The sequence below is a fragment of the Canis lupus genome, chromosome 15 (assembly GCF_048164855.1).
Source record: "Canis lupus baileyi chromosome 15, mCanLup2.hap1, whole genome shotgun sequence".
NCBI classification, from domain to species: Eukaryota; Metazoa; Chordata; class Mammalia; order Carnivora; family Canidae; genus Canis; species Canis lupus.
The window spans coordinates 32474558-32491964 of NC_132852.1; the positions used below are offsets into that span (position 1 = coordinate 32474558).

Genomic DNA, 17407 nt, shown 5'->3' on the forward strand with positions numbered 1-17407 from the left:
GAGGTCAATCACAGGTGTATGCCTCATTGATAGTAACAGAAGGGTGAAATTGGTAGGGTGTTTAGCTTGAACCTGAGAAATAAGAGAAGCCTGTTCCTGTCCCTCTCCCTCTATTCTAGCAGATAGAAAAACTAAGGGCTGTGGCTTGAGAAGATTAAATCAGTCTGCTTCAGAGGAGATTAGTGCCTAGATGTGTCATGAGGCTGAAGCCAGAGAAATGCCACAGGGGTCTGAAAGAGAGAGGAAATCTTTAAGGCTGAGCGAGCTGATAGCTAATCCGTCCTTCTTGTCAAGATGTAAGATAGGTCAGTTTAACATTGACAGTTCAAAAACCAAAATATCAGTTGAATGCTGGTTTGTTTTCATTTCTGATGGGTATATTGATAAGAAAAGTTTCGAATAGACAGTTTGGAAACTAAATCAAGGGTAAAGGCATATCTATACAATAGATACCTGCTATACAATAGCAGGTTCAAATAAACATCCCCAAGCTACACCTAATAATCTAACCACATTGTCTATTGAATGATCTACTAAAATGACCTAAAGGAAGCACCTGAAAAGGTGAGCCTGTAATCACATCAAACTAAAGGCTGCCTTGGTAAGCATTTTCTCCTGGACCATTCTGAGCTTCATTGTTATCCATTACAGTAATTACCTGGGTCCCTTCCCTGTCTTTCCTAGGGCACTAAAGAAGAGAATTTTCATTCTGGGTTATATCAGTGCATCTAAAACAACTCTTTTGCTAGAATGCCTGCTTTATATATATAGGATCACAAAGGGTGGGTTTCCCTTTTCCCAAAATAAAACCCATCCTTTCCTTTCTATGGGCAAAAGAGTCCGGAATACATACACTTGACTAAGTTGACTAAACTTTGTGTTGGATAAGTTCATATTTCAGAGCCAGCTGCACTGCACAAGTGCTTAATTGTAGCATAAACTCTAAATGGCAAAAGAAAAACGGCACCAGCAGGATAACATGCTAGCACAGTGCATTCTTAAGTTGTCATGGAGTTTACTACTGCTTGCTAATTCTACCAGGTAGTTTTAATATTAAAACCCCATTTTCATCCCATTTATAGTACACAGTAGGTGCTCCTTTACTACACAAAGATTTTTCCTAGAAATACCCAATCGCTGCCTTTCTGTATAACAATTACTTCAGAGATGCCTTCATGTATATTGCATAGCACAAGTGGATATAATATTGCAGGCCCACAGGAGCAATAAGAATGTAGATTTGGACACATATGGTGTCATTAGCAGCTTAGCAACAATCTCTCCCCCATGCCCCAGCAAATACTTTCCCATTATGGGACCCAATATGAAAGCCTGTGAGTAACAAGCTTTAATGAGACAGAGTGGAGTGGCTCATGACTAAAGTTTCCATTGTGCTTAATTAAAAAAGAAAATAAAGCAGAGGTATCTCAATATTCATTTGTTTTCATGAAAGCATTTTTTTTAATTCTATAAGGCTAAAACTCATTTTTTGTGTCATGTCCCAAGTGGAATGGAGCATAAAAAGAATAAAGAATAAACCATATTCAACAAATTACCATAAAATCTCTCCTCTTTGTTATCCATCCATTATAGACTTATCTACTTTTAGCCTAGTTAATAAAAAAGATCAAAGACATCTGATCATTTTTTAAACATAATCCTCCTTCCAGCTAAGGATTGGCTTTCATCCATTGGTCTGTGATGGGTCTGTATTTCTTAAGTCATTAAAAATCTATGGCCCTTCTTATTAATCGGCTCTAAAACACTTAAGATGCTTTTCCCAATCCAGGAAAATTTCTTCTGTCACCACTTTTCCTTTACTTCCACATAGACCTGTGTGCTACATGTATAGAATCATGACAGAAGAGCCTAGGGAAGAAATTCTCTCTCAGCTAATTGAAGCCAAGGCAATTATTGTACTTGTCTATCTCTTCCATCCACTGTTTCCTATTCCTATCCACTTCCCACCCACATGTTTTAATATGTACCTTATTACATATTAAGAGACATTGGAGCTAAGTTCTTACATTCTTTTGGTGGAATTGGACAGAAAGTACTACATGTGCTTCAGAAATTTGATCTCTGTAAGATTGTTTATCTCAGACACATCTTGTTAACTTTGTTCATTTTATGAACAGAATTGAAATAGAACACCTCCACTGTAAATAGGAAGGACTTTAAAATTAAATTTGGGCAGCTGGAGAGCAGGATACATTACCTCCAGATCATATCACCTAGATTGGAAAAAAACAAAAACCCAAGAAAAGTAAACAAATCAGAACAGATCCCCATGACAGTGTGAGCTTGAGACAGCCCATTAGAAACCTTACAAACATTTCTTAAGGAAGTGAAGTTTCAGCCACAAAACCAGATAGTTAGTGGGAATGCACATCCATAACAAAGCAAAGAGTAATAGATGCCATCCCCAAGCAGCATAGGGAAGGCATCAGCACTAACCTAGGACTGATTATTGTCAGAAGGTACAGAAGTTGAACTCATACAGGCTGGCCCAGGATAGGCCAAGGTAGGTCTGGCATTCAGACCAAAGGCTGTATACCCTTCGAAGGTCCTCTGTGATTCTGAGTTGAAACTGGTTATTCTCTTTATCAAAAATTGGAAATGAGTCTGAACCTTGGATTGAAAGAAATGAATGAGCTGAGCCTACAAGAACATTTATCGAATAGATGAAAAACGGGTTAAAGGATCAAAACTCTGGGGTCAGACTGTTTAAGTTTGAATTATAATACAGTCCTATGAGCAAGTTCTTAATTTCTCTAAGTCTAAATTTACTCATCTACAAAATAAAAGTTCTAATAGTGCTAGGGCACCTGGGTGGCTCAATTGATTAAGTGTCCAATTTCGGCTTAGATCATGATCCCATTTGGTATTGGGAGGTTGGGCTCCACGCTTAGTGAGGAGTCTGCTTATCCCTCTCCCCATGCTCACTCTCTATCTCTCTCAAATAAATAAATAAAATCTTTTTAGAAATTATATTGAAAAAAGAAAGGGTTGTTTTTGAGGAGATGAGCTAATCCATGCAAGCCATTTAGCATCCAGTAAGTTCTCTATTTGTGTAAATAATTATCATATGTGTGTGTTCTATTAAAGGGAGTCCTGTGGCAGAAAAATTGTTTTGCATGTTCTGCTACATACTGACACTGTGACATTTTAGATATTTTCTTAAAACATTTCCTAATTTCCTGATTAATATTGTATGTCTAATGAAAAAACATATACTTCTCATTAAAATCTCTGAGATACAAAGTGTTCTTTATACCAGCCAGTTCTGATTAATAGTTATTGGAAAATAGAGTTTAGGAATCATGATGATTCTTTTCTTTAAAAAAGAAAAAAAGATTTATTTTAGAGTGAGAGACACAGAGAAAGCATGTGAGGAGTGAGAGGGGCAGAGGTAAAAGGAAAGGGAGAGAGAATCTCAAGCAGACTCCCACTGAGCATGGATCCTGTCATGGGGCTGGATCCAGGACCCTGAGATCATGATATGAGCCAAAATCAAGAGTCAGACGCTCTGAGCATCTGAGCCCCCCAGGGTCCCCAGAATCATGATTCTTAAACCTTATGTCAAATCAAAGATTCAGTGTCCTTTTCTCAGAACTTTCTAAGTAGCTGAACAAACGGCTCTTGATCTTCCAGTTTTCCTTTGCAGATGGGATTTGGTCCTGAGGAGAAGACAGGTGATTTATGAGGTCCCAACCAGTTCTAAAATGCTGTGACTCTCATCACTAATTCAAAATCACTCAAAGGAAAGGCTGCAGAGAGGGATGATCCCCAGGTGAGAACATCAGTTCTCACAATACATACTGGGAGGTTATATAGGTTTCCTTCATGTTATAAAATAAACATGTTCTGACCACCTCATCAGAAAATAAATTTTTATAAAGCAAGTCCTAATTTTTCTAACACAAATTCAAAAATTCTTTTTCTCTGGAAAAAAAAAATCTAACATACACACTATTAGACTGTATATACAGATTCCAGAATCATCCATCCATGGCCAACCATTCTGGATTAATATTTGTTACACTGGTAACAAATATCTGGTACTTCCCTTATTGTATATTCTCACATCACAAAATTAGCAATTTTGCCATATTTTTCCATATTTTTAAAAAATGCTTAATGGGTTTGGTTGTCAGCAACTATGGATATCCAGAGTCTTTTTTGGAAGTTTACAAAAATTAGGCTTTCTGTAGTATAAAACAAACTCTTTCCATTTCATTAGTTGTGTGAATCCAGATTCTACATTTGCCGTATATCTAATCAGGATTCAACAGTACACAACTCTGGGTAAGAAATATTAGTCTAGACTAGAGGAAGATTTAATGCCTGAGATCATAGAGTGGTCCAGCTATAAAAGAAATGGCAAGAACCCAATCAAGGAAGTGATTTAAAACTGAGTAGATAATTCAGTGGCCTCTGGGGTGTACTAACAAAGTGAATTAATATAGAGGAAACCTCTTTGTGTTGATCCTACCTTTTCTCCTTAAATTACACGTGCATGTGTCTCTTCAAGATCATGGAGAAAGGTGCTACCTAAAATGAAGATATTAACATTATCAACAGGCATTGTTATCACCCTGGCCGTCCCCTTGCTCCTTACAAAAAGGAAAGACCTGGCTTTGCATACATGTGTTTGGCAGAGGACAGTGTTAGTGTTCAGTAGAGTGGAAAACTGCCATGATCATTTAGAAAGAGAGCACGTGGTGATGAAAAGGGCTCAGAATCAAGAATCAGGAGTTCTGGATCTTAGTTCAGTTGTTTCATACACAAACACGGTTCCTTGAGCAAGTCTCTCCCGATTCTGTGCCTTTGTGTCCATATCTATTTTAAAAAGCAGATGATTTCTAGGTTTCATCCCATTATAAAAACATTAAATTATTACAATTTTATATCTTAAATGTAAGCTTGTATATATATATATATACATATATATATTCCATAGGTAATATATATATATTATATTTAATATATATAATATATATATATTATATTTAATATATATATTATATATATAATATAATTTAATATATTATATATATAATATATATATATATATTCCATAGGTAATTTTCAATAACACAGTTTATACATGTATGCATATAAAATGTGAAGATAATACCACTGACATGTCAGAGCTTTCAGTCACTTATTTTTTAGCCAGTTTTGAGGAGAAGTTTTAATTTGTTCACACCTAAAATTAGCCATTTAGATGATTATTAAGCATCATGAGGGGGGACAACTTTTAGATATGAGAGAAAGGTAAAACCATGCCAGCCTTGCCTAGGAAATGAATCATCAAATCAGGCCACTAGCATTCCATTTCAATCCTTTCCCTGAAAGCCACAATATCCCAGGAATTTGTACAGACTATAGGAAATTGATGGACATTGATTTTGTGTTCAACAAAAACTTGTAGAAAGGGAATAAAGGGGAAAGGAGAAAAAATGAGTGGGAAATATCAGAAAGGGAGACAGAACATGAGAGGATCCTAACTCTGGGAAACAAACAAGGGGTGGTGGAAAGGGAGGTGGGCAGGGGGTGGGGGTGACTGGGTGACGGGCACCGAGGGGGGCACTTGATGGGATGAGCCCTGGGTGTTATGCTATATGTTGGCAAATTGAACTCCAATTTTTAAAAAAAATATGTAAAAAAAAAAAAAACAAAGAAAGAAAAAAACCTTGTAGAAATAGTCAACAAATACTTATTGAGTACCTACTAACTTCCATTTACTGTTCTAGGGACTGGGAATAGGTGGAAAACACACATATAGACTACATGCAAGTAGCTCGGTCTACTAGGCTTAAAAACATGTACAAGTCAAGGGTTCTTCACAATCTCTCTTCAAGGAGTTATTTTTTTGTTTTTTTTGTTTGTTTGTTTTGTTTTGTTTTTTTTTAAGGTAAGACTGATATCCTAGGTATATCAGTTGCTAAGTATTTCCTTAGCAATTGGTAAATAGTCATTAAGTTATCACCCTCCTGAATCTCCCCATCCCCATCCATTCCCTACTCAGACTTACCTATGATACAGCAACACAAAAGGGACAACTCTGGACACAGCAGGAAACCACCATGACCCTATGTCAAGGCTGGCACTTACATTGTAGAAGGTTTTTAAATTTTTAAAGAATTCTGACATCATCTTGCCTTAAGGTAAAGAGAGTAATCATCAAGACCTTAACCAATAAATTATTCCTTAAACTTTTACAATATGAACAGTGTTTATTTTAATAATATGTATGTATGCCTATTGTGGTTGGAAGGGAGAATCAAAGCAAATTAATTTATTGGATAGGAAAAGGATTTTAATAGACATCTTCCTTTGGAGCAAAAATGGAAACATTGCATTTTATTACTTTGAGGCAAATTTCTGATAAAGTCTTTATGGACCCATGCTTAAAAGTATTTACAGTGACCCAAGAGCATATTTTACTCTGTTTCCATCTCACAAAATGAAACTAACACACAAGCAGTGGAAATGGATAGAACTTCATAACAATGATGGTATGGATTCTAGAAATTCAACTGATTTAGCTCAAAAATGAAATATGCGAATGTTCCTTGGGAACACGGTCATTATGGACACAGACTTGTCTGAGTTTAGAGGAGGCAAAGCACATTTCTAGAAAGAGACCTCAGATTTGAAAGAGAAGACTCTATCTCCTAATGTATACTAATCATGTGCTTCGACTGAAGGGCAATTCTGAAAGATCATTATCAAGAGAAGGGACATCCATAAGCTTTCTGTTGTGGCACCGACTTCCCCAAACTAACATGATGGGATCTTGAACAATTCTTAGGTGAAAGACATCCATAGAGTTGTTTTTCATTTATTAATGTATCTCAGACCTTCAGGATTTTTATTCAGGTGAGTGTTTTTGCCTCAGACCCGGAATGTCCCTGGCAGGTTTTGCTGACCAGCTGGGAAACCCTGGGAGGAATCTCTAAAAACCTTTTATTCTCTGCATTTGTCTTCCATGGATGTGCTCCGAGTGCATCTTCAAAGAAGCAGTAGATCTTCTAATAGTCTGTGCAGGCTGGAAAGGGGCAGGAGCAGGAGTAGGTAGGAGGAGTGGATAAGGAAGCAAAAATTGAACTCAGTAACGTGTGTCATAAATATGGTCTTTAAAGAGTAATTCTGAGCAGGATCTTTGAAATGAACAAAAATAAAAACACGACTAGGAAATTAAAAACTCAAAAGAGTGGAAAACCAGAGATGGCTGTTTTATGCTTTTTTGTGTTTTCTATGGTTTTGATCATTGGAAGAGTTTGAGGAACACAAGAGCTTATGGTCATGTCTCTTTGTGCTCTACTGCCTACAGGAACTTGCATAGCTGAGAGCATAGAATAGAATCCCCACTTGTCATCTTCAGGGTCTGCCTGACATATTCAATCGCAGTAGTATCACCAAAGCAAAGCAGGCCTTGTGTTTATTTAATTATCTGCCAGAGCTAATAATACAAGGCAGATCGACCAGGCCCTGGGATTTCTTGCAGTCTTGGCTAGCATTCAGAGAGCATAGCACTGGTCCTTAATTATTTCTAGTTATGGGGGAGAAGAAAAGAATGAATAAATGAAGCACATTGGTAATCAATAACGTCAACTTCTTTTCTGCCAATCAGTAAATAATCAAACAAATAGCTTTTAATTTTCTTTTTCCTCTTTTTCTTACTGTGATTCTCTGGTTGCAGTGCCAATTATTCATGAGCTAATCATTTAAATATGATTTATGATAGGGACCTGTAACCGGCAGTGATTAAAAAGTATAAAACTATATGAATGGTTCTGAAGTAATACATTTGGAAAAAAAAGACATACTTTTATAAAGTAACCTTCTTCCCAATGTGGGGCTCAAACTCACAACCCCAAAGTCAAGTCTCATGCTTTATGGACTGAGCAGGCCAGGCACCGCCCCCTCCATACACACACACACACACACACACACACACACACACACTGTATTGCAGTGACTATAAGCTGTCCAGAGGGATGAGACATCCCTGTGAACAAATAATCACCATAAAGTTCAGGAAGGAATCAGAAATTGATCCGTGCCTTGCAAACAGGACATTTTATATAGGAGGGAAGAGGGCATTCCAAAGAGAGCCAACAGCATGGGCAACAGCACTGAGGTGAGCCTGGAGACCTCAGGGATCAATTGGACCAGAGCTTGGATTTGCGTTGAAGTGCTACAGAAACTCAGTCACGTTTAACATGGTGTGACCAGTACATAGAAGACTGGAAGGCGGGCAGAGCAGTTGGCCATGACTTCCAGGCAAGGTGGAATCATGGTAGACTACTAGGTGCTGATGCTAGAGACTTATTCCAGTGAATAAAAAAATAGCTAGAGAATGACTGAGAAAGAAGATTTGACTATTCCACCGACCTCAGAATCAGCTCTGGAGAGTCAAAGTAAAACAGTCAACGCATACCTTTTGTGGGGGGAGCTGATGAAAAGGGTTTCAAAGCATAGAATCTATGAAGGAAATAATAAAGATGGTCTTTGGAGATGAAAAAAATGGGACATGAGTGGTTTAGTGAAATTAAAGAATGTAATAATCATTAATTATAATGACATATGTGAATTGCTGCCTCGAAGGAGAGTCCAGGCTCACTGTCCTGGGGAGCATTTAGTCACATTGAGTGGCTTCTGTACCTGATTCTCAAAAAATGGTAACATAGACTGTGGTACCAAACATACCTTTGTAGTCTTTAAAAGGCAGAGAAGCTGATTTCAAATAACCAACCACAAGTTTTGAGCAGCAGTCTCTTGCCCACTCTGTGGGTTGGAGTTAAACCCATCTGTCCTCATGTGCCATTTCTCCTTAGGCCTGCTCTCCTTATATCCCTAGGATATGGGCTAGAGTACACATAGCTCGCCTCACTTGTTTCCTAGCAGAGAAAGGATAAGGCTGGCTGTGGGTTGGAAGGTACGGGTGCAGCTATAAATAGCTCCTAAGAACAATGGATACCATGGAAATGCTTGAGGAGCATCTCATATAACAGAGGAAGCAAGAAAAGTAAAGATGGCAAAGAAATGAATCACTACCAAAAATAAAAAGATAGATTGTCCTCTCCCTTCTTCATATATATAAATATACATACCTCTGTACACACACACAGAGTACAGACCAAAGCAGATTGCAAAACAATATATAAAAGATAATTCAATGTATGTATGTAAAAATGTTCCATATAAACATATATGTGTGCACATAATTTTATATATACATAAAATCTTAGGGGGAGAAAAACCTAGATTTTATATATATAACTTAACATTAAGGATGGTTAACACTTGGTGTGGAAAAAAAATTATGGGTTTTTTTTCTTTGAGAAAAAAATAAATATATATATATAAAATTTTGGTTTTTTTTAAAGATCTTATTTATTTATTCATGAGAGACCAGAGAGAGAGAGGCAGAGACGGGCTGGTGACAGGCAGGCTCCATGCAGGGAGCCCGATGTGAGACTTGATTCCCGGACTCTAGGATCACGCCCTGGGCCAAAGACAGGCACTAAACTGCTGAGCCACCCAGGGATCCCTATTATTTTTGGATACATTGTGTAGTGACTATAAGGATTCTTAAAGAAAACATGACAATTTAAAACATACTAACACAGAGTGTTAAATGCAGCTGATGAATTACTGAACTCTACATCTGAAACTGATGATATTCTCTATGTTGGCTAATTAAATTTAAAATTAAAAAAATACCATACTTTTGCATCTGTAACCTGTAAATGCACACAATCATTATAAGACTGAGTTGCAATGACATCAGTTTCCACTTCCCAAAAGGTACCTGTCAGTGTCTAAGTTAGACCCCAGGAAAACTTGTGATTTTCCCAAATTACAGCTCAACTGCCACTAGCTCAAAATTATATTTGTCTGCCTATAGGATACAGGAGGGATCCTTCCAGGTATACTACAGCTACCCTGAAGCTTCTTAGGGAGGCAAGACTAACTGGTTGAGTACACATGACCCCAGATTTGTCGCTAGGAAGTAGTGGTGCAGCCGGTAATCACAAAAACACAAACCCCAATTAGTCAGGAGGTCTTGGACTGGGGCCCAGGCTTGGGTATTTATTTAAAAAGCTCCCCAGGTGATTCTAATGTGCAGCCAACATTAAGAACCATGGCCCTAATGGATTAATTTACTAAGGGGTTATTTGAATGTGGCCTTGGAGAGAGGTAAAGTGAAAGCAGAGAGGATTTTGTTTGACCAAGGCCAAGTGGATGCATGGCCCAGGGCCTGTGAGAATGATTTTGCAAACAGAATAAAAGAACGTGGAATGTGGGGTTGAGCAGTTCTTCCACAGTATAGTGAGGTCAATAGGTAGACCTCTCTCAAGTTCATGGTAGAACAATCTCTGATATTTCAAACTGGGGAAATGTTTAATGATAGCAGCTTGTTGTCAAGATACTGGTATCTCACAGAATCCAGCAGGACCCAGTTGTGATGCTGATGCCAGGGGCCTGAAGCTCTCTCGGGCACCAGAGGCTCCCAGCCTTTTCTGTTAGAGAATGCACACTGACACGCTGGACCTTAGCATAACAAATCTTCCAGTAGAGCAGTGGCCCTTTGAATCATTTTTTACTCTGCTTTAGAAAATCATTCCAGATGCATTTCTGTGGATTGTCTTTGCTTATTCTGCAAATTTATAGTAGGTGAAAGCTAGGGAGCCCACAAGGGTCTTCTGGTCCTTGTCTTTCTCTTTCTGTATGAGGGACCTGAGCTTTCAACTTGTGCTCAGTTTCCTAAAGTGGAAGCTAGGACTGGACACAAGTTTCTTAACTCCCTTCAAGTACCCCTGAAATCCACCACAATTTCTGATTTGGAGTTGTGACTTGTCTCCAGGCAGCAGCAGCAGAGTCATGTTCTTGCTCTGCGTGACTGACAATGATGCTCTTATTCATAACATATTGAAATTATATTACTTATCAGCTACCATTTATTGATACTGAACATGTGCTAGCTAAGCTATTGGCTTTATATTTCTCATATTTAATCTCAGCACTGATGCCCAAGGACATTGTTATTTCCGTTTTACTGTGGAGAACGCTGAGATAGGATGAAAACCATTGAAGATGGAAATCTTATGCTAACCATGGGAGTCTGCACTAATCCCACAATGCCACTGCCAATAACAATGACCCCAGAGCTGGGTCAGAGAGGGCAGTGCCCCACTCTTCTCTGCCCTTTGTGCCCTTGTCGACCGAGTTTGTCTCATGACCAGCTGAACCCTGGCTTTTTCTGCCCCATTCACTCTTTCTTTAGAGCTGTGCCCGGTAGAGCCCTACCACCTTGGTGCTTTAACAGCCTGACGGTATTTGATTTATTTTCTGAGGAGTGGTTCTATATCTCACCTGTTTCTAATGGAGTTTCATTTTGCGACCCAGCATAATCTGCGTTCCTGTGGTTTAGGGGGAAGAAAATGCTGTTAAGCTCAGCTAGAGTCCTAAACAGATGTTCTACAAGTCTCTGTGTGTAGCCTTAGTAATGCATCACTTCGAGACATCTTGGCCTGGCCTGCCAGCATACTCTGCCCCTTCCAAATGCTTTCCGATAGCATGCAATAAGCAAAATCTGAAGTCAGGTTAAAACCACCAAAGCCGTTTGATTCTAATTCTTGGGTGCATTAGCATCTGGACTTTGGGAGGTGCCAACCCGATCTTGGGAAAACCAGCAGCCCTAGATCCGTGCAGGAAAGGGGGGGCGGGGCACAAGTGTTGACTGTTTTAAGAACCCTAACTGTGTAAAAATCTGAATATGATCCTATCCCCTTGAGCAAATTATTATCTTTTATGAATATTTTTCATTTTAAAGAGAGCTTTGCTGGAAATTATCCTCTGCCACTTATCCTTGTCTTTATAACGAGGGGAAAACAAACAAACAGTGGTCCCTTTGCAAGAGGGTGACTTACAACTTTTAAAAGCTACTTCCATGATAAATCGATGACAGAACCCACAAGAGCTGTCTTCAGGAAGGCACACTGCAAGGGTTTGCTGTCAGAAGTAGTACTAAGTGCAGGAGCGGGTTAGAGGGACACGCATCTGGTGAAGGATTCAGAATATAGCTGTGTCTCTCTGCCTGGGAGGGGATATGTTGCAGTCAGATAATGTTTATAAAGTTGTCCCATACGTACTGGGCTAGATTTGATGCCATTAAAAACGTAATCCAAAATGACAGTGTCTCCCCCCGCCTGGCTTGCCCTCAGGCAAGTGGAGGAAAGGGACTGTGTAAGGTGACCTCTCAAGGTCCCCTACCATCGTGTGATTCTGTGAATGATGAGCAACAGCCTCAGAGCTCATAGTCTGACCGTGTTCCATCCAAGTTCTCAGAAGCAGACTGATAAGAGGGAGGTCACCCCCTGCAAATCTTCTGGAATCCCGATGCAGTGATTAAAACAGAGTCTTCTCAGGTTTCTGCGTCGTGGTGAGGTGGTGTTGGTCTAGGATGGCTGGGGTAATGGGAAGCAGCCTGTCCGCAGTCTACGACAGAGTTAGCCACGGGCACCAAGTCTCAGAGTGATTTAGTAGGTTCTCTAGTGATGGCAGACAGGGCAGGAGAGAGTGGCTGGAGGGCAGTAGGGAGAAATGATCAAAAGGTCTCACCTGAGCCGGACCCTTCAATGATTTTTCTCTGTCCGCTTCACCTGCCTGCTGCACTGCTAGGTACCACGCTTACAAAATGACCTGATCCATTCAGAGAGATGGTACATATCGTAACAGATCAGAGAGATATGAAACAAACAAGCCTCCAACAAGCTCACAATACAGCATCCATCCTCAAAAAAGACGGGCAAATGGCATAGCCTGAAAGTTTTCAATACAATAACTGCTAAACCAAGTAGGATCCCTGTAAATACGTATTCACCAGCTCATTTTTTTTCCCCATCATCACATATAGTGAAATAGCATCTCTTACCTGAGCCGTCTTCTGTCTATAGGAACAGGGGACTCGCTGCAAACTCCCTGCTCTCATCATGCTGATAAGAATCTAGTAAATGCAGCAGAGAGAAACTCTAGTAAGCCTGAGGGAAAAGAAAAAAGGAAAAATAAATAAAAAGAATGAAGCAATCACCATAGGAAAATATTGCACAAGAGAAAAATATGAAATTAGAATGAAAAGGAAAAATACGGACAACATAATCCATTATCGTCTGCAAAAATAGAGAAAATGTTTCATTTATAGAGGTGGACATACAGTGATATAGGAAATCTATCTGCTCCATGTAAATTTATTAAATGAAACTTTCTTTTTCTCTTTCTTTCTTTTAGATAAAAAACCTCTTCATGAAATAAAACCCCAAAGTAAGTTATCTTTCCTCTTGTGAATGTAATTTATTCTCATATTTGCTGCCTTACTGTTGTATTTGTTTAGGAGCCAAACAAAATTGAAGTTTGTGCAAAAGATCCAGGGCTTTCAGGACTTCTACTCCTTGGGTTTGGAGTCACATATCAGAGATTTAAATCGAAAGGAAATATGCACACCCCTCCCCTACCTCTGAGTAAAAGTAAATCTCTCCTCTTGATGCTGCCTGCCTATAAGTCCATTTCTCTGCAAATGTCATCTAGGATTCTTATTGCTGAGGAGATTTATAGCATTAAAATTAATAAATATTTGTCAGTACAAGCTTTCATGAGAGCAGCGTTGTGCAAGAGCCTGACTACAAGCCTCTCTACCTAGGTGGAAAAGGAGGAGGAAGGGGCACCTGAAATGCAAACTGTGAAATTCATAGCAAGTGGGTAGACTAGAAACCAGTATTCCACAGTGAAATCATCAGAAACTAAAAACTTTGGTGTTGGTGCTAGCTTGAGCTTTCCATACACAAACTTGCCTCCTGGAGAGGCTTTTACATCATATCCACCTTACACATCCAGCAAGATTTGGGAAAAGTCACACTGTAAATGGTTGGCAGCTAGGCATTTGACCCTATGGTTTTCATCCTTGGCTCAACTTTTGAACCACCTGGGTTAGAACCACCTGGGGCCCTTTTAAAAAGCCCAGTTCTCAGGCTGTACCCCCAGACCAATGGAATCAGATTTGGGATAGGTTAGAATTCCTGTTTTGTGTTTGTTAAGGATCTAAAGATTTTAATGCATATTTCAATATATATGATTTTTCCCTTAAAATATAGTTGACAAACAATATTATATACACAGTGATTCAACTTTATGTACATTAGGAAATGATCACCATGATAAGTCTAGTTACCACCTATCACTATACATAGTTATTACAATATTATATAGTGTATTCCCTTATGCTATACTTTAAATCCCAGGACTTAAAATAACTGCAAGTTTGTACCTCTTGATCCACTTCACCTATTGCACCAATTCGCCACCCCTCTGGCAACCACCACCTTGTTCTCTGTATTTATGAATCTGCTTCTGTTTTGTTTGTTCATTTGTGTTTTTTTGTTTTTTTTTTTGTTTGTTTGTTTTGTTTTTTTGATTCCACATGTAAGGGTAGGAATGCCTGGTTTTTGTTTTGTTTTTTTTTTTTGTTTTTTTTTTTTTTTAGAAGATCCTCAGATTCCAATGTGCAGCGTGGGCTGAGAATCACTTAGAAAAATATTTCTCAAAAAGGGGATCAGCAATCATTGCCTCAGATTCTTGGGGTGTGGTGAGAGCTTGTTAAATACACACCACCTCAGAATAGAAAAAATGAATTAGAATCCCTAGAACAAGATGGCGGGAGGAGGGAGGGCCCTCCTGAGAATCTACATTTTCCTATGTTCCTCAAATGATCCTGAAGCACTCAGAAGTATGTGAAGCCTAGGAGGGGAACCTTGAAATAGAAGAGCCTCAACAATACAGCTCTTAAGTACAGGAGAGGTAGCAAGCTGCCCAGTTTGGTTTATAAGCTTGTAGAAGATGTCCCTAGCCAGTATCTCCCATTTTAGTGTAAAGTGAATGACTTTTGATCTTTTAAATCCTAGGGTATTAAAATTCAAATAGCTTGGGAGAGCTAATAGCTTTTATTAGCGAACTTCTTTGAAGGAATTAAGATCCTGTGAGGATAGACAGAAATAGGTATCTTGGGACGGGGGTCAGGAGACGTGAGAGAAAGATCTGGGAAAGCTGTTACGTTCATACTTCGTTATGTTGCTTCAGGCAGGCTTGAGATATAACGGTGCCATTAACTTGCAGAGTCTGAGGACTTTGCAAAACAACAAAAACAAACTTCCTTAACATTTTCCCCCTGAGGTGCACTGCCCATCAAGTCTTTATTGGTACTTAGATAGTGATCCCCTGACATCCTGCTTGGTGATTTTGAACTCAGGAAGGCTGAAGAGGGGGAACCTGGTTGTGAATATGTGTGTGTGTATGTGTATGTTGAGGAAGGGAGGAAAAAAATAGAGTCAGTAAATATTTGGCTGCTTGTGCTTGTGTCAAGACCTCAGAGTGACAGCTGGACCCACCTCCCCCACTGTCTCCGGGTGACGTAGCCATGCCCCTCCACTGGCTGTCATGTGTAGCAACAGCAAGATCATGGGTGTTCATGTGGTGGCCACCATGAGACTTACTTAGAAATGTGGTTTTTTTTTAATTAATTTCATGCTTAGTTTGTGAGTCCTGTGCCATTTTAATTTGGTTACATCTGTACTTCCAGCCATAAACCCCACAGTAGCTATTTCTAGTCCTCAGGGACTCCTGAATTAGTTTTTGCTTGGGGTTCTCACTCATGAACACCATGCTTAATTGCTGGATACTGCAACGGAATCGCTTAAACTGTTTTAATTTGTGATTTCCTAAAAATAAAACCTTAACAGAATCAATGTGATTGCAAAAGGCTCCCAGAGGAATCCAGACAGGGTTCTGTAAGCTGCATGGTTAGGAGTGCATTATACAAATTCAGGCTGTGGTTGTTCAGTGAAAGAGGGGCTTAGTTTAAGACTATATGAATCATCACTGATGCAAAATCAAAGTCAATTATGAAGATAATTGAGAAACAACCTGTTCCTATATATAGCTGTACTCATGAACCTCCACAAGGCCTGGTGGAGAGAAGATATTACTCAGTTCGAAAGCAGTGCTCTGTGAGCAGGCAGGCCAAGGAGCCAGCTTTGAGTTGCAGGGAGGTATAAAGAGAAAGTGAGGTCTTAAGATATCTGTTGGCAAATCATAATGACAAACTGGGGAAAATATGTGCACTGCATAGCTCATGAAAGCACTTATTGTAAATGAGATAATTTAATCAATTACGTATCCTAATGTACTAAACCGAATGTTTCATTTTCTGCTTCTGCACATCTTAAATTATCTTCAGGTGCTTTATGAGATTTAATCATAGTTAATAGAAACTTCATTACCATCAAATGTGCTTTCAATAAATGTTGTGTAACAATGTCAGGAGGTGCAGTAAAATATAGTAGATTCTGAATGGCAAACACGCACCCCCAGAGTCAGATGGAAAAAGGCTGCCTTCAGACAATGGGACTTCTAGGAGGCTTGGGGCTGTGGCTTTCCAGAAGGCCAGGGCTCCTGAGGAGAGGCTTGCTCAGCAAGTTCACTGTAGGGATGAGAAGGATTTCGCTTTCCCCTGAAAAATAACCCAGAACCACACACATGGTCTTCTTTTCATCTCCTTTCCACATAGTTTCCAGCAGCAATGCCTGCTAAACACAAATCCCATTACCACTTCCCGAGTCAGCCACCTCCAGGACGGTTCCTGGTGTCTACCAATTACCTTCATCTCATATTTTTCAAAATTGAATTTCTCCTTATCTGCCCTTCTTCTTAATCCAGTCCTGTTTCTCATCTTCTCACGTTCAGCCAATACTACACCATCAGCTCACTTCCCCATGTGTGTAACTCGGGCAGTCTCTGGGACCCCTCTTTTCCCTTTCTTGTCTCCTGCTCGTTACTCAATAAATCATTATAATCTGACTGTTCTACCATCTGAACAGATCTCAAGTGCATCAATATCTCTCCATTTTCACTCTACCCATATACATCCCTCTGTTCACTCAACAGCTGTTGACTGAGTATGTACCATGTGCTAGGAAGCAGTGGTGGGGAAGCAGTACTGAGGTGAACAGGTGCACTTTCTGCTCCCACAAAACTTACAGTTTTAATGAGTGGAGATGGATGGGATGCAAACAAACCAGAAAACATATAGTGCTGATGGCAAGAGAAATAAAGCAGGGTAGGGGCTCAGGTGGATAGAAAGGAATGTTGCTTTTTTTTTTTTTGTATAAGGTGTTCAGAGCAGATCTCTATTAAAATTGCACTTAAGAAAAGAGCTGAAAAACAGAGACAAGCATTCTGGACATCTGGAAGAGAGCATTCCAGACAAAGGGAACACCAGATGCAAAGGCTATGAGGTGGGAACTTGCTTGGAGTGTCTGGGGAACAGCAAGGAGGCCAGGAT

General features: G+C 39.4%; 1 protein-coding gene across 7 annotated transcripts in view; it reads left to right on the plus strand.

Annotated features, from left to right (window-relative positions):
* The window catches only part of UNC5D (unc-5 netrin receptor D), a 531156-nt gene that overhangs the window by 431992 nt on the left and 81757 nt on the right, over positions 1-17407 (plus strand). For 5 of the 7 annotated variants that reach the window (XM_072776399.1, XM_072776402.1, XM_072776397.1 and 2 more), the window contains one exon: positions 13306-13338. The exons of the other annotated variants lie outside the window; for them this stretch is intronic. In XM_072776399.1, the coding sequence (XP_072632500.1) occupies positions 13306-13338 (33 nt within the window). The remainder of the gene's footprint in view (positions 1-13305; positions 13339-17407) is intronic. 7 annotated transcript variants of the gene reach the window in all.